The following is a 24,346-nucleotide window of genomic DNA, read 5'->3' on the forward strand; positions in this document are numbered from 1 at the left end:
AGGCTGGATTTGCCATAGCATACGTGCATTTTTGGTACGACTGCCTCTCAAGGAAGAATATAACTAATTGTGCTGGTTTGACTTCTAAAGCATAAATTTAACAGCTGTGTTTCTGACCACAGAGATTACTCCCCTTTCCCTCAACACCAGTCTCTTGGTATATGAAATCAAAAAGTTCATGATTTCCAAGTTTCCTGCGATATCTTTTCCAAAACCCACTATTATTCCCAGTCCATGCATTTCTTCTGGTGGTAGCTTATGAGCTTGTATTTTTATGAAGAGAATTGATAAAAAAATTCCTTTTAACCTACAAAATTAGCACCAAAATGATCGTGTTGATGTGATGGCAGAGGACTGGAGGGAATAATTGCCTTCCATCCTCCACCCGCTTCCTAAGCCCACTTTAAAGCTGGACCACCATCGAATCCTCCTTCCAAGTCCCTCAGCAGAACTTCACCCATGCACTGCTAATGTTGCCAAAACAAACCACCCCAACAAACTGGCACGGTGCCACTAAGAGCGTGCACTGAATCACACAAATAGATCTTTAGCAAGCAGAGCTCTCGGAACAAAAACTTCTGAGCTGCTGACAGAAAACAGACTATCTTAAAAAAAAAAAAAAAATTGCATAATCTAGCCCCAGTAGACAAAAAATGTCCTGCTAAAATTGACTTGCTGCAGAGGCTACTAAGACTCAGAGCTGCTGAAAGGCAGAATATCAGTGTCACACTAAGCTGTTTAGGGTGCTGATGGCTGAAGGCTCGTGCATGTGCATAACCATACACTGAAAATGTTGAACTGCTGGCTTAGAAAGTTCAGCACATCTTTAATTGTGTGCAGATCTGGAGTTTAATCCATTTTTCATCACTAAGCATAAGACCATTGTGTTCAAAGAGTTCCTTCACAGTGTTTCTGCACATGGAGTGTTTATGCTATCATAACATCTTGCCTGGAAGAGAGGACTTCATACCTCAGGAAAAGATAATGTTCGTAAAAGATGCAGAGAAAACTTATTTCAAAGCTGTGAAAACAGTAACGAAAATAAGCTTCCCAGGGAACTTGCCTCCTGCTGATTAGTCACCAGACCTGTATTTGTTTCAATTCTTTTTTCCACTCATAAGTAAATTTTTAAAGTGTCAGAGAATGTTCAAAAATCTGGCATAACTTTATCAGAGTAACACCAGACACATTGGTGGGAAAAATCTGTGCGTAAGATTTATGAGTGCTTTGAGGAGAACTTCAGTGTGGAGCAGCACAAAGGAGTATGTTGAAGGTCAGGCATCACTGGCGAGGGTAGAAGTTGCTATGGGCAAATGTTGAACTGCCATGAAAAAATCAAACGAAAGCAAACAATTGTGAATGGCAACCTTTTGGGCAAGCAATGCCCCAAGGACCCACTTGGGGATGCATTTTGCCACCTTAAAAATTAACAAGGAGAAGAAGGAGGAGGAGGGAAATATAGCCTCCAGTTCACCCTCCAAAGACACTGAAACTAGGACAGAGCAGTAATTGATATTAAACAAGAAAGCAAAAGAGTCACAAAAAAAAAAGCAACTTACATCCCAGGTGGACACATAAATTAGATTTCACTTGTTGTATAACAAAATGTAAAAAAAGTACGCTGTGAAAAATGTGCTCTATAGACATTTGGTGGATACATTTCTGAGGTCCTCAGCATGTTTCCTGAAAGCAAACCACGGCTGGGCGAGCCTGGCATGTACACAAGGCCTCAAGGGACTGATAAGTTTTTAAGTGTGTGGTTTTCCTGCAGACCAGCATTCCTGAAATAAACAGCATTAAAGCAACCATGCTGCGTGGACACTGCCATCTCATATGACAAATCTCCAATAAATGGCAGGGTTTTGCATTGTTTTTCCATGTTTGCAAATAGCTAACCACCATGCAAACACAGCATGGGCTAGAGGCTGTATTGCAGTTCCTTTGCTGCACTTTGGCAAACAGTACCAGGTGTGATAATGAGTCTTTTATGGCCGTTGCAGTTAGATTACAGACCCCAGCTCAGCATCTATGAATTACAGAATAGCTCTGGGGTGCCTGAATGCCTTTTGGTGGAAGCCAGCCTGATCAAGGACGCAGCTGGTATTCAGTAGTCAGCAGTTTTGATCCCTGGCCTCAGAGATTTCAGCATGAAACTCTCCAAGGCACACAAGAAGAGGTATTCAACATCACTGTCCTGTGACATAGCCTGAAGAAATCCACTGATGGAAGCAGCATTTTGCTGTGGAAATTGACAAATTCTTCTATTGCCTTCCCTGCTTGTCTGTGCTGCATCACATTTGCATCATATTATCCTTTCAATACCGGGCACTTGGTTTGGACATAAATGCCTAGGTGATAATATTAAACTGACTAGAAGCATTTTGAATAGTTAATGTTTGCCCATCAGCACGAAAATAGTAAATTGTTCAAGAAAAACTAACTGCTTACTGCCATAAGTTATAAGACACCTATGATCCAGGTGGTGAAACAGAAAGGTTTGTAGAGACAGGTAATTACGTGCTGTCAGATCTCTGAGTTTTAGCTGATCTGGAGTTCTGCTCTGCTCACCTTTGCAATCTGCACACACCAGTTGAGGAGGTACTGAGAGCCGATGTTGTCCTTGTGCTCGCGGATGTAATCCAGGAGGCAGCCGTAAGGCATCAGCTGGGTGATGAGCTGAACGGTTGAAGTGAGGCAGATTCCCAGCAGGCGACACACATGAGGATTGTCAACACTAGCCATCACATAAGCTTCCTGAGAAGAAAGGCAAAAAAAGAAATGTGAAACACTCCCTTTGGCATGACATGAATATTTGGAGGCAGTTTAAAATAAGTTGGTCATCCAAGAACTTGCTAAAATACTATACGCAAACTCTGTGCCTCATATCACATACAAAATACACATATTTCCCACTCTGTGAGCTGACTGTTTTCCATTCAGTGGACTGTCCAGATTTTGAACACCAAATCATCACTGACATGCTACAGAAGAACCAGTTTCTCACTACTGTACACCAAGTAAACATTGGACATCAAATCCTGGGAGATTCAAACCTACAGACCAAGGAGGAAGTAACAAATTCAACACCAACTGGAAGCTGATGGGATTTCATAATTTTGAGCACCTAATTGAAAGGGCAACAGATTTTATGAACATGTGTCATATGGCTTTTTTCTCCACAGACCTTTCAATGAAACTGACTGGAAATCAGTATTTTTGAGAATTCTGCTCCCTTGTCAAGGTTGGTAATAACCCAAAAAGTCAAAGTTGTCATCCTAGAATGTGACTGACAGTCTCATTAAGAGACCATGTTCTTCTTGACTGTGTTGTTCTTCATTCCATGTCAAACCTAATAGATTAAAAATCACTTCATTGCTTTAGAAGCTTGAATGCTTTTCTTTAAGTAACAACGGTGAAAATACTGCCCTCAATTGGAAAAGCTGGTTTAGACTCATATAGCAGTGTAAATTATACTAGAAAGGTACTTGGAATGCGGGAGCCCAAGCATTACAGACCCTTTGGTCAATTGGAATTTTGGTTTAGTTTAATAAATATGTGAAAAATTCTTTCTTCAGATATGGGTACACCCTGTGTAGTTTTAGGGTGTATACAACATCCTAAATCTAAATCCTAAATCCTATCTACAACACCCAAGATACCTCCTCTTCTTTTATTCTTCTGTGGGAAGGGAACGACCCCTTCAGAGACTGGTTCAAATACATTATTTAATATGGCCATGGGTAAAAATTCCTGATCTCATGGTTTTTGTATGCAAAAACTACTTATAGATTGAAATTTGAGATTTTATAAAATTTGAGTATTTTATAAATATTTGAATATTTTTTAAATTTGAGTATTTATACTCAAATGCACTGTCAAATGCCAGCTTAAAGAATGGATTCCAGGGGGGAAAAATTAGAGCTGCAGTTGTTTGGTTTCTTTAACTAACTTTGTGTCTGATTTACAGTATGTCACTTTTAGATAATTTAAAAGTGTTTTGATTGAAAAGTAACACAAGGGGAAATGAATGGGAATTTTTCCATTCAGTGAGCAGGTCAGCATCTTGATTCAGCATCTGGAGTAACACATACTAATCACCCTTGGCAATTCAGGCTAGCAGTCCCCCAAAGCCTAAAATCATAGTGAAGACATGAATAGTGCAAGGGAAAGAGAAAATCTGCTCTTTCTAAGAGCTTAAGAAAATAAATACCATAGCTCTTTACTCATCATCTAGCAAACAGATGTCACATAGCTCCATAGCTGGTGAGAACTATTATTAAGGCAATGACGTTCAAGAAATAAGCAACCCCAATTCTTAAGCAATACTTTCTGACCTCTGTGTTGCTGCTTAATGGGCCAGCCTAAGCAAAACATGATGTAATGCAGCCTCTTTTGAGGTACTAGTTCTGCATTTGGTATCCTTGTTTTGGAGCCCTCAGAATGAAAATAGGCTCCAGGCAGACAGGTTAAATAGGATCACCAACAGAATTAGTAAGAGCTTGTCAACCTACTGCATGATGTGGGCAAACTACTGAAAAACAGCCCTCTGCCATGGATAGCACTGATTGTGTGGGCTAGCTCAAGGAAAGATAAAGCAGGAACACGATCTGCTATTCAGTTTGTATATATTTGTGGCATCCTTTGTTAGAGACTCTTGCAAATTTGTTATCCAATACTCAGACATAAGGAGAGACCAAAACAACTTCATTTCCCGATGCTTCCAAACTGAGCCATTGCAATGATGAAGGATGCTTTGCTTCCTGCTGGGATTCAGATCCATATTGTATTCATTTTGGCAGGGCAGGGTGGGGGGAAGACTGCAGAGCAGGAGCTGTTCCCACTGTCCATCTGCTGCACAGCCCCCATGGGGCTGACCTGGGGGCTGAGCACCAGGACACTGTGGGAGCAGGGTGGGTGTTTGGGCCACAGCCTTCGGAGAGCATCCAAGTGTTGATGGCCTCTTGCATTTGATACTGCAGAGGAAAACAGGCCTCCTCCTTGCAGAAAGCAGAACAGAGCTATTGTGTGGTTGTGGGTCCCTCTAAGTAGCCCAAGACTTTAAAGTGGGTCTTTGTTTCAACTGTTTATCTTGGAAATCTCTTCGGGTGCGCTCTGACCTGCTCCAAGTATGCTTGGTATTTAACAACAACCTTCTCAATTAACCCTACCCTAATAAAGTCGGCCAGAGCTTGCCTGGATTATAAGAGCTAAAGCTGCTGTGCTTGTTCTATACCTAGTGTGATTCTGTAAGACAAATCATCTTTAATTAGACATTATTATCTTTGAGGTTCCAGTGACCTTGGAAAATTGGTTGTGTTGCAAAAATCTGTTTTGAGAAGTGCTTTTGGAGTCATCCCTCTGGCTTCTTTCACTAGCTTTGTATTTTTTCCAAAAATTTAGTTCTGAAATACAGAGTTCCACCAACCAAATTATCTAAAAATTAACAGGATTGGAAAAGCAAGAGCTTTTTGATAAGCATCCTAATTCAAAGGAAAAGAAAATGTGGGGATTTGCTACAGAAATTTCTTTTAGAAGATAATGCACTTTGATACCATGCAAGAGCACACAGTCCCTGCATCTGCTACCCTGTCCAGTGATCTTGATCTGCTGAAGGAAGAATGAAGGCTTGTTGACTTCCTCCAGGATACATGCCTTCAGGAATTTAATGCAGTTAAGTCCAAAGCATCTTTTGTGAACACTGTGGTATACTCCTCATCACTGTGAAGAGCAAACTGTGGGGCAGAGCTCTGGGCAGGCAGCTGAGCAACATCCTTACCAGCTCCTCAATGCAGGGAATGCCAGTGAAAGGAGGGATCACAGGCAGGTGAGGGGCAGGAATGAGGGCCACATAGGTAGGAACCTGGGGAAGGGCTGAGACTTGTCTGGAGTCTAACTAAACTAAAACCAGAATGGATATTGCTTCCTGTATGGATTTGGAGATGGACCACCAATTATTCTGCACTGCTGCAATATACCTATCAAATCACATGGTGCATAACACACAATCTGCAGAAGCAGAGTAATGTATTGGAATAACACTGTTTATTCAGGGTGACTTGAAAAATCCAGTGAGCTTTATTATCGTCAGTAGCACGGTGGTGGTTTGTTCACAGACATTGTTCCCGATGCTGAGACTTTATCCTGAGACTTCTCACTACAAGGATGGGCTTTTTGTTAAGATCTTCACCAGACTCAGCCATCTGAGATGAACCTTTCTACCTGAGGTGTCATTTGCTGGCCAAAACTGCATTAAAAACAAAAAAAACCCAAAAAAAACCAAAAAAAAAACCCTTCTAAATTCAGTCCCTACCAAAAAAAAAAAAAAAAGAAATCCACAATTTTCCTCATGGCTGAAGGACTTGTGTGCTTGATTAACAACACCATCAATTCAAGACAAACAGGTCCATTTGGGACATACCAGGGACAGGACAGAAAAACAGACAGACAAACTCTTCTTGTTGCTTAAGACTGAACCGCAGCATGGGAAATCTGAAGTTACATTGAACTTCTGAGTGCTCCTCTCCTCAGTCAGCAGTCTCTTTTCCTTGTACACAAATTTATATATCCTTGGTGCTGCATGTTCCATGGCTTTGGATCTAGTTAAGGTTTTCATAAACTTCAGGTTCAGGAAACTCTGTATTTAGGACTCTGGCTCACTCATTGTAAACTCAAACATTTATGAACTCCTAAATCAGTGTATCATAGCATTTTCTCCTGTTTTCTGACGCTGTGAGCTATATCCAAACAATAAAGTACAAATCCCAAGCTTCTGTCAGAAGGTGAGATAATTGCTTGCATTCTATGGCAGAGAAATCAGACAGCTGACATTTTAAAATTTTATTTTGGATTTATAGTTAATTTAATTCTATTTAATCAAGCAACTAGTTTATGACAATCCGCAGAATGCATAAATCATTAGGTCTGTTGTTATTTGGCTTAGTTGTACCACCATAATGACAATGAAAGCTACAGCTTAAGGCCTGAAATATCAGAATAAAAAAAAAGAATTAGTTGTAAATGTATGGTCCTAACTACTCCTTAGGTGCTCCCCCACGAGTATAAAATCTGTATTGGGACTGGGCTCATAAGAGACACAAAAGCACTTCACAGACTGGGCTGCAAAGTGCAGAACTTCTAGATGGACAATTGAGCTTAGGATGCAAAATATTTCTTCTCACACAAATTCCTGAAACCCCTCTAGCTTTTAGAGAAGAAAATCCACAGACCACTGGCAACTTGAGAAAACAAACATGAAAACTCACATCAAGTATTTCCTTGTTGGCTTTTGGTGATGTAGCCTCTCTCAACTCTTTAATAGCAACAGGAATTTTAACCTTCTCTCCTTCTGGGATCCAAAGTCCCTACCAAAAAGAAGTACACAAAGTTATTCAGTCTCATACCTAACAGGTTAATTCTCACAGTTACATATATATTTTACATCTTCTGAGTAGACTTAGATATTCTGAGCAATGGAAAGACATGGCAGACAACAAAAATATGCCAAAAGTGTTTCTTGTGGGTATTACCAAATTCCTTTTAATGGGGTGGTACTTCTTTTTCAGTCACCTCTACCATACTTACTTGAAAAAACCATGTTCACTACTATGCCTGTGTAAATAGCCCAAGAGATGCATAAAGAGCATCATTTGTGGATGGAAATCTAACTAATTAGAGCTTCACAGCAACTGCATGTGCAAAACCTTGTCACTTCCAATTTATAAATCATGGGATGAAAATAATTAGCATTTTCTCATTAAAACCAGATGGCACCTATGCTGTACAAATAATCCAGTCCTAAACATGCAGTGGTAGGGAAGTCTATGCCCCACTGGTGCAGTGCTCTACATCTAAAGTGTCAGGAGGCCACTCAGGGGGCAGGTCAGCAGTGTGGCACTGGGAGGACATGCTCCTGAAACCCCCAGCAGTGCAGGTGCTTTACATCTTTTTGTGCCCCTGAAGTTCCTAATCATAGCTGGAAGCCTGATTCAGAATACAGGGCTTTATAAAGAAATATAGGAATTGATAGTTAATGGAAAAGCCTGAAACACATATCCTGAACAAAAGGAGGAACTTAATGAAGAAGCACAGAGGATAAACAAACACCAAGAGAAAAATTAACTTGGGAACCTACACAACTGAAGGTGTGCAGACACTTTCACACATCTGAATCAGTTCTAATGAAAGAATGATTGAACATTATAAAAAGATCCCAGATGACACAGAAAAATGGTTTTGCACTGAGCTAACCACAATGCATTTCTTTTTCTTCTTAATATTTACAGTGGGGTGTATCTGACTGTGGTAGTTTTTAAGTCATGATCTTTGTTCTCCAGGATCAGCAGTGTGATTCTGGCAACGTTTTATGTAAAACTTCTCCTGTTAACCAGTTTCTAACAAAACTAATGATGATTAGTAATCTCTCTACCCTTCAATAGATAGATACATGTTATAAAATCTAGTTTAAAAAAATATCTATACAATGATTGAAGCTCCCAGTTCTTGCTTTGTTTGGGCAGCTTCTGCAGGAGGGAGCAGGATAAAAAGGAGAATAGAAAAACAATGATCTTACCTTATAAACAGTGCCAAAAGCTCCAGAGCCTAAAACTTTGACCTTTTTAAATTCTGTTTCCTTTAGAATTCTCAGATGAGCCTGGTTTGGTGCCTCCCCACTGGGTGTCAGTGGTTCAACAAGCTGGTGCAGAGAGAAGATGATGTTAGGTTACACAGTCTGGAAGGCTGACCACTTTGGGGAAGCAAACAAATCCTTCCTTTGAAATAATGAGCATTTGATTCCATGTGAAGTTTTTGGGAAGATAATTCTGCTCTGACTTGCAGGAATAAATACCTGCCCCAAAAATCAAGCATGGAGTGGCAGCTGCCATTTTGAAGGAGAATGAAGGAATACCTCTTCTCAAATGGAGGCTATGACTTCAAAGCCTTGAAACACACGGCATGAAAAATCATGTAATTACCACAGATGCTAAAGGAGATTATTTTTGTTTTGAACTTGTGAATAAATTATTAAAATGCTTAAAATAATGGGCAAGAATCACCTGCAACCTTTCATGTCTGCTCTTGTATAACTGGATAAAATTCCCATGGTACCAGTAGTTCCCTCAGATCATGCAGTGTACAAGCAGCAATTGAAACTCTGACAGTGGTTCTTTCCTCAAAAAAAAAGGATGTTGAATTGCCTATTGATTCTTTCAAAATTTTATCTTAGCCTTATTGCAAACAGCAGTAATGCCCTCCAAAGATATTTAATGCTTTTATGATGCATAAGTCAGCTTTTTCCTCGGTGTTTTTCCTCTTCCTTTTTCTTCAAATGAAACCATATTTAGCTAGATTCAATCTGATTTTAGAGGACCAGCACCCTCTCAGCTGTGATGAAATATCCTCATTTTGAGGAGTCCAGAGGGTACAATATGAGCTGAGCAGAAATTGAACTCTACTACCACAACTGCAGAATACAGCAGTATGTAAAATATAGTTTCACAGTGCAATGAAAAACAAGCCAGCTTATCTTTTTCTTCCTTTTTTTTAAGGATATTAGCAGCTGACTCTGCAAAGCTGGCAAGTACAATACGACGCTGCAATTGGGATTTTAGCAGAATGTTAAAAACAATTGGCTAATTTACTAGAACCAGGCTAGAAAGAGAAGGGGGCTAACCACAAAAGAGCAGCTTCCACCCAGGATTAGGAATTTTGCTGTCTATGAGGTATCCAGAGGGTGATGCTGTAATGCACACAAAAACAAAGAGCAATGCAGAAACCTTGTTCATGCCCAACAGGGTGAACCATTCACTTTGATGGCTTTGTGGGCTTTTTGTGCTAAAAACAAACCAAAGAGAAGACACAAACACTTCCTCAATTCCTTTCCCTCCTCTCCTTTTTTTCCACAGGATCAGGCATGCACCTGATCAAGGGGGGAGATATTTGCACAAGCACCCCAAACTGCCACAGGAGCCCCAAGGCTTGTCTGGAGAGACACACAATTTGAGGCTGAAAGTCTACACAGGAAAGTAGTATGGATCAGCAAACACATTGCACCTCATTGTAGTTTTTTCTGAGTAGGTAATCTCAATGACTTTCTTTGGGATTGAGACATCCAAATCCCTGAAATATTTTGCAAGTTATATGCAGAGGGATCAGATTTGAGATTGAGAAGGCGTTAGGTGCATGCCGCTCCTTTCCCGAGCGGCATGGCAACCGCCGCGTTCCCCATCCCAAGGGATTGCTGAGCTACCAGGATGCAGGACACAGATGCAGGGTGCTTTAATCCCCTGGCACAAGGAGGAGGACACCCAGTGGGCCAGGTGGAGCAGGGTGCAGGCAGTGCTCACCTCCCTCTCCTGCAGCAGGCGGCGCAGGGTGCGCTTCCGGACGATGTGGCGTCTCCGCAGGTAGAGGCCGATGCCCAGCCCCACCACCACCAGGCACAGGAGCCCTCCCACAACGCCCGCTGCGATAGAGGGGATCTTGGAGCTGCAACACAGCGGGGCACGCAGAAAGAGAAAAAGATTCTTAGGTGTCAGACTTTAAAGAGGCCCTAGAGAGGTTGCAGGAAGCCTTATGTTTGATCAAACACAAACTCTGGATGCGCACATAAGCCTGTTGGACATTTCAGACTTCTTGGGCACCTGTATTTTTAAGTTCCTCATCCAGTAATCTGTTCAAAGTGGTACTTAATTTCCATCTGGGCTTAAAACTACAAGTCTTCATTCTTCCCTCAAACTCACAATTGGAACTGATCCTCATAGCTTAAGTGAGGGGATTTCTCCTCCCTCCAACAAACCCACCAAGCACATGAGCATCAGATCTGTGATGCCTATGCGTGCCAGCTGTGGGCAGCCCACGTGTGATCAGAGCCATGAAGCATGTGGAGAGAAGGCCTCTCAGAAAGGCATCCACAGCTGTGATGCCAGCAATGCAGCTGATATCCCCCCATTATGGTGGGGAGAAGGGGGCACACTGTAAGGGTCACCGTGAACGTCAGATCATCGGTCTTCCTTACAAGTACAAATGTCTGGAAACAGGCATTGTGTACCATTCCCACTGTAGACACAGATTGCTGCCTCTTTACTAGAGCTTGGGTAATTGCAAATTTAAGTTGAAAAGGAAAACCTGTTTTCCAAGGTTGTTTTTTGGTCTGTACTTAGAGATTCTTCCCAGCATTTTTCTAAATTGCCCCAGGGATTACTATTAAATGCAGTCAGTTTTTAACAGTACTTCTAGGCTGAATTTATCTTGCCATAGCATGACTTTGTGGCCAGAAACAAAATCTCTCTCTCCCAGTCAGAGAAGACTGTTTGCTTGTTGCATGACCTTGAGCACATCATGAAGCCAAACAGTGTGATATAAGATCTAGTCTGAGTGTGACAAATAAGAATCCATCTGGGCACACAGTACTTGGAAATGTACAGATCACAGCTCTGGACAAGACCTAAAAGACCTAAAGACCTGCATCTCTGTGTCTCCTGTAACACAGGTAATTGTATCAGTTCTAAACATATCTCCCTCTGCCCTCAATCCTTTCTTTTTCCATCCCCTCCTTTTATTCTTCAGTAACATATGCCTGGTCTCACCTTGACAAAAATTGTAGGTAGAACAAGATTTTGAAGTCTTGTGCCAAGAGCAATATTTCTCAATTCTTTAAACCATTTTTATAGCTCTGAGCCTGCTCTAATCTGTCACTTCCCTGTAAACAGCCAAAGACTTTAGTCCCAGCCTTGCAGTGTCCAGTGTGGAAATGTAAACACACACACACACACACACACACACACACACACACACACACATTCCTTCCAGCTCTGCCATTAATTGTAGCAAATTAAATACTCACCCATTTGGACAGCCTTCAAGACCTGGCCCTTTGCACCTGTAAAAACAAATGAATGTTACAAACATAGTAGCTCTGGCCTACATACTTCTGTAATTCCAACTAAGAAGAGTGCTACTGATTTGAAAGTTTATGTTTCAGAGCAGTCCAAGTGTTAACACAGGAATTTATAATAGTCATACACTTCATTAAATATCAGTCAACAACCTTGCCCCAGAATTTTTTATCTAGAGAAATAGCTATGCTGCATACTTAGTTTAAAGAATGTTTTAAAACAATTTTTAGCATGTGGTAGAAATGGGGGAGGACATGAATACATAAAATTCATGGATTCCCTATCTCTGTGCTGAACCCAGGGCTGACTGTGGAGGAGGGCAGAAGTAGCCTCCTCCTCCTACACAGACAGAAATACATGTGGAAACATGTCATTGCAGACCCTCCTGCATAATCCTTGTTTCCTGACAAGGTAAAGATTTCAATTTCCAGACTTTCTATTTTAATGGAAAACTTGGGTAGCAGATACACAGACTTCCATCAAAAAATGGGACTTGACAGCACTCTCTCGGGCTACAGTTTGTTGGCATGTGTCCATAGTATTTTTCCTTTAGAATCCAAAATCTAATGCTACTGGTAATATAAACAGGTACAAATTGTTATCCAGGGAGCCAGGAACTCTACTAGCAAGTCATTCACGCTCCATTTGAGTTTAAAATGCTCAAAATTTTGGCAGGGCAGTGACAAAAAAAAAAAAAAAAAAAAAAGCCACAGATGAAAACACAGTGACTGCATTCACTTGATGGTCTAATGAGTGTGAGAGGTGAAGTGCATTCCCCAAGTGCTGCTGGGCTATAAGATGTATGCTCTTCATGGGAATTGTGGTCTTTGTGGTGTCTGCTGAGGAAGGAGAGCATTACTGAGAGGGTGACATCACCTCTAGAAAACACAGCACAGGAAAGGACTAAAGTCCAGTTTGTGGTATCCGCTCCCTGTGCTGACTTAAAGAAAATGGATCATCCCAAAACAATTCCAGAGGAGGTCAAGTAGGGGGTAAGGAGTGAGCCCATGCCAGGAAAACTGCTCTGGAATCCCTCTCACTGACAGAAGGAACCCAAAAAAAATTTCAAAATGCCAGGTAGGGTTGCAGCTCTTCTCTCGTAACTTGGACTGGGTCTGGGGAAGGAAGAGGTGAAGCAGCTACTCATTTTATTGGGTTTTAGTTCGTTTGTTTGTTTGTTTTCATTACTTGGATCTTCCCTTGTGTATTTGTCTTGTTTCTGGGCCAACACAGTGCTCCAAGACCCAGCATCTGGAAGGTCTTGTAAGTTCACTGGGCTCCCATGCAAGAATGTGCATCCTGGTGTCCTGGACATGCTGGAAGTGCTCTGCATACCAATTCCCGGATTCCGGGTCCTCAGCCTTGATAGCTTTCCTACCAGCATACAGCTTGCTTTGTTTGCTCAGTTGTGTAACTAAGCACAGAGAGGCTGCACCTGCAGAGCAGAGCCACCAGCTTGCTTATCATCCCAGGGGGCAGATCTTGCCTTGGGCTTCTCTCTTCAGGTGCTCAATGGAAAACTTATCTAGGACTCCAGACCTCATCCAGTCATGGTCGACCTCCTGGACATGAGTTTCTAACACAACAAAACATGTGCAGCTGCTCTTGATAAGAATGTGAAATTAGAAGACCTTACCTAATTTCAGAATATGACTACTGTCCCTCAAAGTATCTCTTCCTCAAAGTTCTGGTTTGCCATGCTACTTTAGGATCGCATGTTCTCTATGTGCTTCCTAACAGAAAACAAAACTGGCTGAGGGGATTGTAGCTAGAGTCTGAGAAATGACTGATCAGTTCTTCTCTTACGCATCTCTTACACATCAGGAGAACTGTAGATTTTTATCAGAAGGGACTTCCTTTTCCCACAAAAATCCATCAATATCAAGTCTTGTAGGATAAAGTAAAAAGGTGTTTGAGAAGAAATAGAGAGATCAATTTCTGCTTTTCAAATCCCACTTGGTTTTCTGATTAATTTCACAAGTTAGAGATGAAACAAAGCCCATAAGGATTATCCCTCCAGGACTATATATAACTATATATCTTCTTAATGTGGAATTTTATGATGACACCTACATAAGTAACCCAGATTTTATGGAATCTAAACAATCATGTTTTTCATTCCTGAGTAATTTTTCTTCAGCTTACAGAAACCAAAATGACAAATGTGACCTTATGTTATAAAGTAACTCAAGATCTTATGGATATATGAGAGGAGTATAACAGCAGTTGTAGCCTTTAATATATTTCTCTACTTATTGGAAAATTAGTTCTGTGTACAGCTCCTGAAAACTGCTTCATCCTGAACTACTCATTTTACCCATCTATGTAAATATTACTTGTGCTGGAGCAGACACAGCTGTTTATTTCCTAAATCCATCAAGATTTTAACAACTTTCTCCTTGACCTATAGTTTCTAATTTGATGTAATACAGTCAAGTTGTTATGATTGATGGTCTTTCAGAGGGGACTCACACTATAACAGCCTAAGTTACTTCACAACCATAAAAGAAATGGAAAACCATTTTAAAATATTTTTAAACTTTACAAAAATTTTACTTTATCCTTTCTTTCTAGGTAACCTTCCAAGAGTGACAAAGGCATAGAATTTGTGCTGTGCTTCTGCAGCCTTCCCTCTCAGATCCCCTGGCCACTTTCTCATTTCCCCCAAAAATCCCCTAGCATTTAAAATGAAGACTGGTGAGGCACAGAGTGTTGATAGCAACTGTGGATGGAGCTGGGATGTGCCAGCCAGTGGTACTGGCTACAGTGGTGGCTTCTTCTCCTCCTTGCTTATCCACTCCAGTGGCCGCATCTGAGTTTATCTCCTGTACTCTGTGAGACTGGCAAGGGAAAATCAAATCCTTCACCACTGACCAGATTAATTAAGAAGGTGAGTGTCTTTAACTGATGGACATATGGGGTAATTCCAGGGCTTTTGAGATGTTGCTTTCTTTATCGTAGCATATAATTCTCAGCTGCACTAGAGGTAGGGCAAAAGGAAGCTTGCGTACAAAATCCCCAAGAGAATACAGAATTGGGAGAGAAGAGGTCTTTTGAGCTAAGCAGGAGAAAACATCCTTCATTCTGTTTCCTAATGAAGGCTGAAAAATGGACTCAACAAAGAAAATGAGACTCAAAGGGATTCTTCATGGCATTGCAAAAGAAGCAATGTGCAACCAGTATGCAAACCTAAATCGAAAAAATGAAATTCCTGACAAAACTCAGCTGGGAAGAGAAGTCTTTTACTTGAAGCTTCTTCAAATAAGAAAAACAGAGAGTGATCCTGGAAACCCTTGCTTGCATGACTACTGAAGTCAGCACACTTAATCATGCTGATAAGATGTTGTGGGCTCTAGCCGTGAAATTGGACAGGGACAGAAATGAAGTTGTTGTTTCTTGTCATGCAGGAATCGCTGAGACTGTGGTTTCTAAGGATGCAAAAGCTTTGTGAGACAGATGTTTTCCACCCACTGCTGAACAGATCCATTCCCACAGCAAAATGAGGGAAAGGCGTGAAGAGAAAGGGCATTGCTGATGGATTGCCTTCAGAGAGACAATGCTGTGCCTGACTGCATGTTCCCATATTATAACCCTGACCCTGGCTCCCTACTCATCCATGGCCACAGATGTCTCATCTGTATAGCAAATATTGCAACACTACCTCCTTCTAGCTCTCTTGAGCCCTTCAGGGATACAGCCTATTTCATCTGCCACATTTGGGCATCAATTTGAATTGGGCTATTGAGCATGTTCAAAATGTAACTGATGCAAACTCAGCTCAGCTCTTTCATGTGAAAGATGAAATTGATACTACTTTTTATGTTCTGCCTTAATAATACAGGGCCAAATACACTGAGGCATATGTTGGGTAACCCTCATTTTAAAAAAGTCTCCTTACTGTAACCTCATCTCCTGCCTGACTCTTGTGGTTCCCCCATCCACTGCTAAAGCGAGGCAGGAATTGATTTCTCTGATCAATTCTGCTTGGGGAACTTGCTTGTGCACTGAGAGCCACTGTGTGACTTGTTTTGCATCCCTGTCTGGCAAATTATGTTCTCCAAATCTGCATTCAAAGCTAGAGTTCGACCTCACTACCGAGGCTGCACAGTGAAAAGAAAGCCTTGTTCGGGTGTGGTTACTCATTGCACTATTCCACTAATCAGCTGCATTGCCATGTGGCCAGTAAGAAGGAGGCTATCAGACCACTGTGGCCAGTTCGTATCAGCAGGGACTACTGAAGTAATTAATAAAGAGCAACTTTATTATGATCCCTTTTCAGCTGAGGAACTTTCTTCCTGGGCTTGCAATGGGAAGCCCCGATAAGCCACGTGTGTGTGACTATAGAAAAAGCAAGGGCCATGGCTGTAAACCGTGGCAAATCCAGCAGGCTGGTGTAACTACTGTCTGAAATCCATTGCACTGAATTGCACTATGAGCACTGGAAAGGGCTGTTCCTTACTGATTCCACCCTTCATCTCCTTTTTCCCATGAGGGTGGGGAACTGGCACTTGGATTAGCTAGTACACAATGTGATGGTTGGTCTGAATATGTCACAATTCCTCTCTTTCAACAATTATTACGGGCATATTATAGAAGGATTTTGGATCAGACAAATTTGCAGGGTAAAAAGCAGAGGCCTGTGAAGGAAAATACACCAAACATGGGCTGGCTTTTTGTTCTGAAAGCATCACAGTCCAATAACCAGCTCCCAAACCCTAAAACCTTTCCCCATGCATCCCATGTTTTCTGTAGGTTGGAAATCAGGAGAGGAGATCATTATTACTTATTATGTAGGTTAAACACATTGTTACAGGTTGCAGTTTAAGCTGTTCCCAAATGAGGAAAAAATGGCTCATATAGATTGGATTTCCTGTGATTCCTGTTAAAAAAGCCACACACACAAGGCTTTAAACTCAGACCAAGTGCTAGCGTATGGAAAGAAGGAAAAAAAGAAAACCACTGTGTTATCCCACCAGGATTTCCCTCCTGAAAGTTGAAAGGTGCACAGAAAAATGGGCCCTGGGAACCCAGCATCCACCAGATGTCACTGATGCTCCTCTCAAAACCAGAGAACACAGCAAAAAGCCAGGTGGGAAAAAAAGGGTGCATCACTGGTGGATGAGTCCTGTAAAATTATTTCAAGTTATCAAACAAGCCTGTTTCAAATCCCTTAAACTATTTTTTTTTCTTTCCTTCTGCATAAAGACAAAGTATCACTGACCTTTTCCTACTTAAATAGTTTGCCACACTCTGCTTACTTTAACCATGCTCTCCTGACCTCTCTTGCTCCCTGCCAGTTCTTCTCAGTGGTTTGACATGGGACTGTCAGGAGGAGAAAGAGCTGGAGACAAGCTGTTTCTCTCTCTATTTCTTTTCTTCCCTGTCCCCATTCAGTCCCAGGTTTTACTCACCCCCGAGTGCAGTTTGGATGGCAAAGCTGGCAAACATTATTCCCATCAGCATATTTCCAGACGAGGGTGTCATTCTCACCCAGAACCCCTGCTGGGCAGGATTTCACACAGTGGGGGCCATCTATAAAATGGGCACACTTCATGCAATTGTCAGGGCCCTGCAGAGAGAAACAACTTGTTTATAATGCCTTTACATCAGCTTATTCAGGAGGAAACTCAGAAGATAAATCTAAATGCCTTTTACTGGAAGTTTTCAGCATTGTCTGGTTTTATTACCTTGCTACCTGATATTCTTGCAAGCAGTTGGTCTTGCAGGATGGACCATACAAAAGACAGCTCCTGTTGCTTAAAGCTAATATTTTCTTGCATTATAATGTTGCTTCTTTTTCACCTCTGCCTTCTGTCTGGTTGGAAAACTTGCATTTTGCATTTTAAATGGGGAAGAATGTAATGACACCTTGATAAGGGGTTAGCTGAAAAGCAGACAGCTTGGTTGCTACCTGGTGCAATCTACTGTCACATAATTTAAAATAGTGGGTATAGACCTCCTGGTACCTCCCTGAAAAAATGGAATCAAATCATTATCTTTCTGGTTTCTCAGTACAGGTTCTTTCCTCTGTTAGGAAGAAGCATAGGATGATGAAGGCAACCCAAGGGGTCCATGCATTTTTTTTTCCACTTTGAAAAGAACTTAGTTTGTATTTAAAGGCATTGCCTTCAGCCATTTTTGACAGAACTGTTTTTATTAAGACTGTAACAGCACCATGAATGACCTAAATATTTTAAAGCAGGGGAACCAGCAATTCTGGGCCAAATTCTACTGTGGAGAAAAACCAGACCAGATCCATAGTGCTGGTTGCAGTGGGACAAAAGTAAGACATGCTATAGGAAGATTATTTTAATCACTGTAATGTCTAAGGGCCACTATAATAGACTGATTACTAGGTGCTAGGCAAAAATGGAACAGGGGGTGACTGCCTGAAGGAGTTTATAATGTAAATAACATCCTTGAGGCTGTGATGCTAGGAGGGAGGATGGAAATGCTTCACATTACTGAGCAGTGACTCTTCAAACTGATGATGGGTGTCCTTGCTCTTGACAGGACAGGGTTAATTTTTGCAGTAGCCAGGAGAGGCATGGCTAGGACATGGGGGTTATTCTATACCCCCTCATGTATACCTCCTTCCCCCAGGGGCAGGGGGAAGGGGTTTCTTCTGGGGAGAAGGGGTTCTTTCTTGTTGAGCAAGCATGACAGAGGGAACAGTGGGGTAATGCTGGTTCTGAGCAATTACATGAGAATCCTTCACCTTTCTTGTACACTGTTGCTAATGTTGCTGTTACTGCTCCCTTTCTTATCTCATTGCTGTTTCCAGTAAATTGCTCTTATCTCAACCCATGATTTTCCCCTCTTATGCCCCCAATTCTCCCCTCCAGCCTGCCACAGGGGAAGAGGGGGAGGGAGGGAGTGAGTGGCTTGTCATTTGGAAAGTCTCGGTGGGAGTACTAAGCTGGGGAGTACCATTCCTAAGCCACGACAATGAGCACGGGTCAAACACTCTGAGGCTGCTGGTGGTGGCAAGAGGTGTTTAAAGAGTTGGACTAAATAACACAGAGGTGGGCCTGTGATGGAAGAAGGAGATTGGATCTCAAAAAAAAAAAAAAAGAAAAAAGAGAGAACTGGACTTTTGCAATTAAGATCTGAGTTTGAACTAATGTGTTCACACCAACTTGGAAGTTGAGTGGTTACATGTTACTCAAATTTTGGCCATATTTGCCAAAGTTAAGTATTTTTTAAAAAAATACAAAATTTAATATTTTTTAAAAATTTAAGAGACTCTACAATGTCTGTGACTGTGGATTACTGTCAGAAAATAAAACTAATACCTTGAGGTTTCCCATCCTGCTCCCTTGCCCCAAGATCTTGACTTCTAACCACTCCCATTCTCTGCTTCACCTCAAATAGGGTTAAAATGAGACCTCAGGATTATCTGAACATGGGAAATACAGATTAATATGTGATCTGGGGCTCAGGTTTGCTAAGATGAATCTGCTCTTACAGGTCCAGTGCAGGTTGCATTGTACATGGTGGAGTTTTGCACCAGGCACTCAGGGTGGCAGGGGAGGCACTTGGAGTCCTTTTCAAACTCTCTTGGCTCCCTGGAAAACAACAAAAAAAAAAAAAAAAAAAAAAAGAGCAATTAAACCTTAGAAATAAGAGCAAGTGATAAATTGGGGTCTTCTGTCCTTTTCCAGACTTTTCCACATTAGACTGAGATGATAATGGTACTGAGACAGGAGGAAGGACCCTCTTGGCTACACCAGTAGCACTTGCTCAGTGCAACCAGGAGGGTGTAAAAGTAAGGGAAATTTGGTTGACAGTGAAACACATGGCACTCCAGATTGCACACTACAAATTAGTTTACCTTCCCTTTTAAGCTAATGCCACAGAATACTCACAACCATTTCTAGAGGCTTTTAAATGGTAGTGATGCAAAGAGATCAGCAAAAACAGTTCAAGTGATTCCAAGGCTACAAATAATAATTAGGAAAGTTAAACAGCAAGGCACTGATAATTAAATTCATGTCCTCTCTACAACACACAATGAATCATTAAAATATGAAAGTTGGGAACAGATGGTTTTAATAGCAATAAAGCTGTTCCACTTCAAGTAATGGTGTTATTAATTAAACTAAATCTACCCATCATTTGACACAAAATAATGCCCTGATCTGCCCTTCAGGTTATAATAGCTGCTGGAGGGAATTCACTTTAAAAAAAGACAGCTGCTAAACTGCAAACCACTAGAGAAATACAAACATCAGAGGCATTAGCACCCTGACAAGTACTTGTTTAATACTCAGGAGCTTTAAAAGTCAGACTTTGTAATTTTGCTGCTAGATATGCCTTTTCCATCAACCTGTTGAATTGACACACAAAGCAGCAATATTTTTTCCATGTCCTGAGTGAGGCTGAGGCAATAATTTTGTCTGAAATTGCTGCTCTCAGTCTTTTTCAGATGAAAGCTCAATCTCCCTTGACTGCAATTTTGCAAACTGCAAGGGTGAGCTGCTCATCTGAGCAAATACAAGAGGAAGGAAGTCTACCAAGCAGTGAAGTCCTGGCTCTGGGGATGTCTGAGCTCCCAGAGATTCTAAATGGCTCTGGCTTTCACACAGTGTACTTGACATGACAGCCACAGACTGAGCTTTAAACTCCTTTCTTTTGTATGGGAAGGAAGCCCAAGGCATCCTTGGGCCTCCAGATAGTGTCCTTGTGGGTGTTTTCTTAGCAGTCATCATGTCAGGAGCAAACTCCTAAGCAATACTGCATGGGGAAGGAGAGGTACCTTAGCTAGGTACTGTGTCCACACATCTCTGCAAGCTAGGGCAATCCCATGCAACCAGAGACCCAGCTTCTTGCTCTCTTTCTAGCTACAACACATTTAAAAAACCAAAACCCCCACGCCATCACCAAAGCCTAAAGCAGTCCTGAGACACCTTACCCTTGCAGGATGTTGCACTGTTTCACACATTCCTTCTGACGATCAAAAAACCGGCAGGAGAAGCAGTGGAAGGGCCCTGGGCCCCAGCAGCCTACATCTGAGCACAGGGGGTCACAAACATGCTTGGCAGCAGCTGAGAGAGAAAGAGGCACAAGAAAAGTCATGAATGTCAAGGCAACAGAGAGGTCAAACTCTCCATTCTCACTCCATCTGACCAACTGGTTTCCCTAGCCTGTTCCAAAACAGATATGAATGGTTCTGGTAGAGTGGAAGAGGATTAATCATGCTTCTCTAAATCCCAAAGCCTGAGATTGAGTGATTTCTGGCCATTCAAAATAAGAATGATCTCCTCTGTGACAGCTTAACAGATGTATAATAAAGTTTAGTCAGGCTGAGGGAGCTGGGGATGTCCACCCTGGGGAAGAGACAGCTCTGGAGAAACATTATTGGAGCTTTTTTGTACTTGAAGGGCACTTATAACAACTTTTTAACAAGGTCTATAGTGACAGGACAAGGGAAAATGCTTTTAAATGAAAAGAGTAGACAGATTTTTGGATACAATGAAGACTTAGCTGCAATGTGGTGGGACGCCAGTTGCATAGAGAATTGGTGGATGCCTAATCCGTCAAAATTCAGGGTCAGATTGGATGGGGCCCTCAGCAACCTGGTCTAGTGAGAGGCATCACTGCCCACAGCACAGGGGTTGGCCTACATGACCTCTAAAGGTCCCTTCTCAACCAAACCATTCTGTATTTCTATGACAAATTTCTAAAATATAGCAAATTCATAGTCTGCAAAAAGAAACAGATTTTGGCCCAGGGACCACTGCAGTCAACAGCAGTATGGTTGAACAACAGCTTCAACCTTGTTAAAAAAGGCCAGGTTTAGGAGTTAGCTTTTGTGTCCTTCATGTGATGTGGCTTCACTATGCTCATATGAGTGAAGAAGCTCCTGATTTGCTGGACACCTCAAAGTCCACATTTTGGTGGGGGAAAAAAAAAAATCCCACTCTTCCCTCACCACTTTTATTAAGTGGTGAATTTTGTAGCCAGAGATGAATTTTGTAGCCAGAGAAACATGAAGAAAAAAGCCTCGCTTGAATCAAGAAAATGAAAGCTTTCTCTGGAATTATAGCACGAGCTTTGATGGTGAGCAGGAATGCAGCACTCACTTACCACACTCATTTTTATCCCTATTCTGTAAAATCTTCGTTTTCTGGCTCTCAGTTGCAAACAGGCTGTGCCAGTCCATGGTGTCAGCATAGCAGAGGTTCTTGTTCCTCATAATGGCAACATCTCCATCACTTATTTCCTTGAGGGAGCGCAGCCCTAGGGACTGTATTTTCAAGTTAACGACAGCAAGGGAATACTGGCCACTAAAATGGAGAGGGACAAATAGGAAAACCATGGAAGAAAGGTAATTAGTAAGCAGGATTTACTCAGCATCTTTTTCTTTTAGTTGTAAAATGCATCCTGCTGTGAACTGCATTTTCTACAAACAAGGTTCTGCTCAACCTTCTAAACTTAATGCCATGTACCTGCCGTGCCTATTACATAACAACTGCAATACTCACATCTGCTTTTGCAAGGGCTTTTTAGGCTAAAACTGTCAGGACACACGTGTTCTGATAAGTAAATGATGTGGAACAATGGCTATAGGTAAAGCAGCTTTTATTTTGTGCTTGTCCACCAAGTCACTCTTCCTCCTGGGGCAAGACTAGGAGGGCGCTTGGAAGCATAGCTGATGTCTGCACTGCTTGGCAGCCTCCATCCACGACTGCCCAGCTACCTCAACTCCCATAGTGCTCCTGATCACATTATGACTTACCCCAGACTGTAAAGAGCAGTTTCTGTCCGGCTTGTGCTTCCAGGATGGTGGGGAAACCCTGGTCCTGAAAGCAGGCTCAGGTCAGCCCTCCATACATGGCACAGAGCTGAGGGTCTTTACTCCCAGAGCACTTTATCTATGCTACAGAGATGGTGCTCTACTCCTTGCAGGGTTTGCCCCATTTTGCATCAGTTTTAGGACACCTGAGCCTCACAGTGCTTGCAACCTTGGTGTGCTCAGACAAGAGCAGCTCAAAACAGGGTTTCTCTTAGAGCGGCTGTGGCGCATGATTTACTTACTGTTGCTTTGTTCTGCCTCGTATAATCTCCAGATTTTCGAAAGCATAGAGATCAGTAGCATTCTCAGGCCAGGCTTGAATTAACAGAAATCCTGCAAGAGGAAAAGAAGATTAAAAAATAAACATAATGGAAATAAACTCACCGTTAGTACTGGCAGCAGAACCTTCTCCTGTAGCAAATCCTGCACCAGGAGAAGGCGCTTGTACTTTCCCTATGCTTATCTGAAGGATCTCAAAGTCTAACATGACATTTTAGGGAGCAAGGAGATATTTTTAAACCCTGTTTAATAAACAGTTTACTTCTTAGCCCACCATGAGGGCTTAGGAGTGCAACAGAGTGTATCGGTGAGCTGCACATCCTGCCACACTGAGTCACCAGCTCTTGCCAGTAGATACCCTGGCTGAGAGGCTGCAGACTCTGGATCTGTGGGAGAAAGGCAGTACCCCACCCCATTGTTCAGCCAACCTCAAGGAAGAGGAAAACTGAAAAGCAGGAACAGAGCAGAATAGCTACTTGTAGTTGATTTTCTGAGGCAAACAGAATTCCCCACTCAGCTGAGGCATTTGCGAGGAAGGGGAGAATTTGGAAAATTGCAGGTTGCTGTATGAAGTTCTGCAGTTAAGTCATTGCTACCCTGAATGGAACCACACAGGTGAGAGAGGAAGAAAAGGAGAACTGGAGTCATGCCTGTAGACCCAGCCCCAACATCACATTCATTGCATAATGGGTTGAACGCAATTACTTTTAATTGATACTTGGTGCAAGACGGTGGCTGAGTGCTCTGCTGGCTGCTTTGTGCTCATGGAGACACACTGACCCCAAGGAAGAGCTCATCTGGCTGGAGAGGGTGTCTCCATAAGGATGACGCAAGCCACTGAGCACGCTTCCCTAAGGAGCTGCTGAAAGGTTTTCCACAAATAGAAACACACTTGGCTTTTTTTAGCTGGAGTGGCACGCCTCTGCATCACCACATGCTTCTTGGGTGGCTGGGGATCTCCACTGCTCTTACTCTTCTCTAGGGCTGACAGTTCAGCAGAAGGGATGTTCTGGCCAAACCACACACCTTGGATGGAAGACCAGTATGGGTTATGTGGGTGTAATGCTGGCAATGTGCTGCTGACCACCTTGGTTAAGAGTGACCCTTGTTAGCTCAGAGACAAGAAACACTTTGCATGCACTTTTCTTCATGTGCTTAAAAAATTTCCCTCCTTCCCATTTGTGTATTTGGCCGTATCAGTCAAAAAAACACCTCAGCTTAAATTCACTGCTAACCTGATATTTCTTTGACTGTTTTGAAGACATCCAATTTCTTGGGATCCAAAGGTAGGGTCTTTGTGAAGGCATCACTGAAACAAACAGAATGAGAAATTGAGAAAATAACATCTTAGCCTGGATTTCCCCCACCCTTTTTC

At 42.1% G+C, this 24,346-nt stretch overlaps 1 protein-coding gene across 2 annotated transcripts in view; it reads right to left on the reverse strand.

The window, feature by feature from the left end:
* The window catches only part of EGFR (epidermal growth factor receptor), a 157,654-nt gene that overhangs the window by 14,979 nt on the left and 118,329 nt on the right, over positions 1–24,346 (reverse strand). For both annotated transcript variants that reach the window (XM_018918195.3, XM_050971279.1), the window contains exons 10-20: positions 24,207–24,280; positions 22,935–23,025; positions 21,984–22,183; positions 20,809–20,941; positions 19,363–19,462; positions 17,306–17,463; positions 11,843–11,878; positions 10,344–10,485; positions 8,570–8,692; positions 7,263–7,361; positions 2,569–2,754 (exon numbers count right to left, since the gene is read on the reverse strand). In XM_018918195.3, the coding sequence (XP_018773740.2) occupies positions 2,569–2,754; positions 7,263–7,361; positions 8,570–8,692; positions 10,344–10,485; positions 11,843–11,878; positions 17,306–17,463; positions 19,363–19,462; positions 20,809–20,941; positions 21,984–22,183; positions 22,935–23,025; positions 24,207–24,280 (1,342 nt within the window). The remainder of the gene's footprint in view (positions 1–2,568; positions 2,755–7,262; positions 7,362–8,569; positions 8,693–10,343; positions 10,486–11,842; positions 11,879–17,305; positions 17,464–19,362; positions 19,463–20,808; positions 20,942–21,983; positions 22,184–22,934; positions 23,026–24,206; positions 24,281–24,346) is intronic.

The sequence above is a fragment of the Serinus canaria genome, chromosome 2, assembly GCF_022539315.1.
Source record: "Serinus canaria isolate serCan28SL12 chromosome 2, serCan2020, whole genome shotgun sequence".
Taxonomy (NCBI): Eukaryota; Metazoa; Chordata; class Aves; order Passeriformes; family Fringillidae; genus Serinus; species Serinus canaria.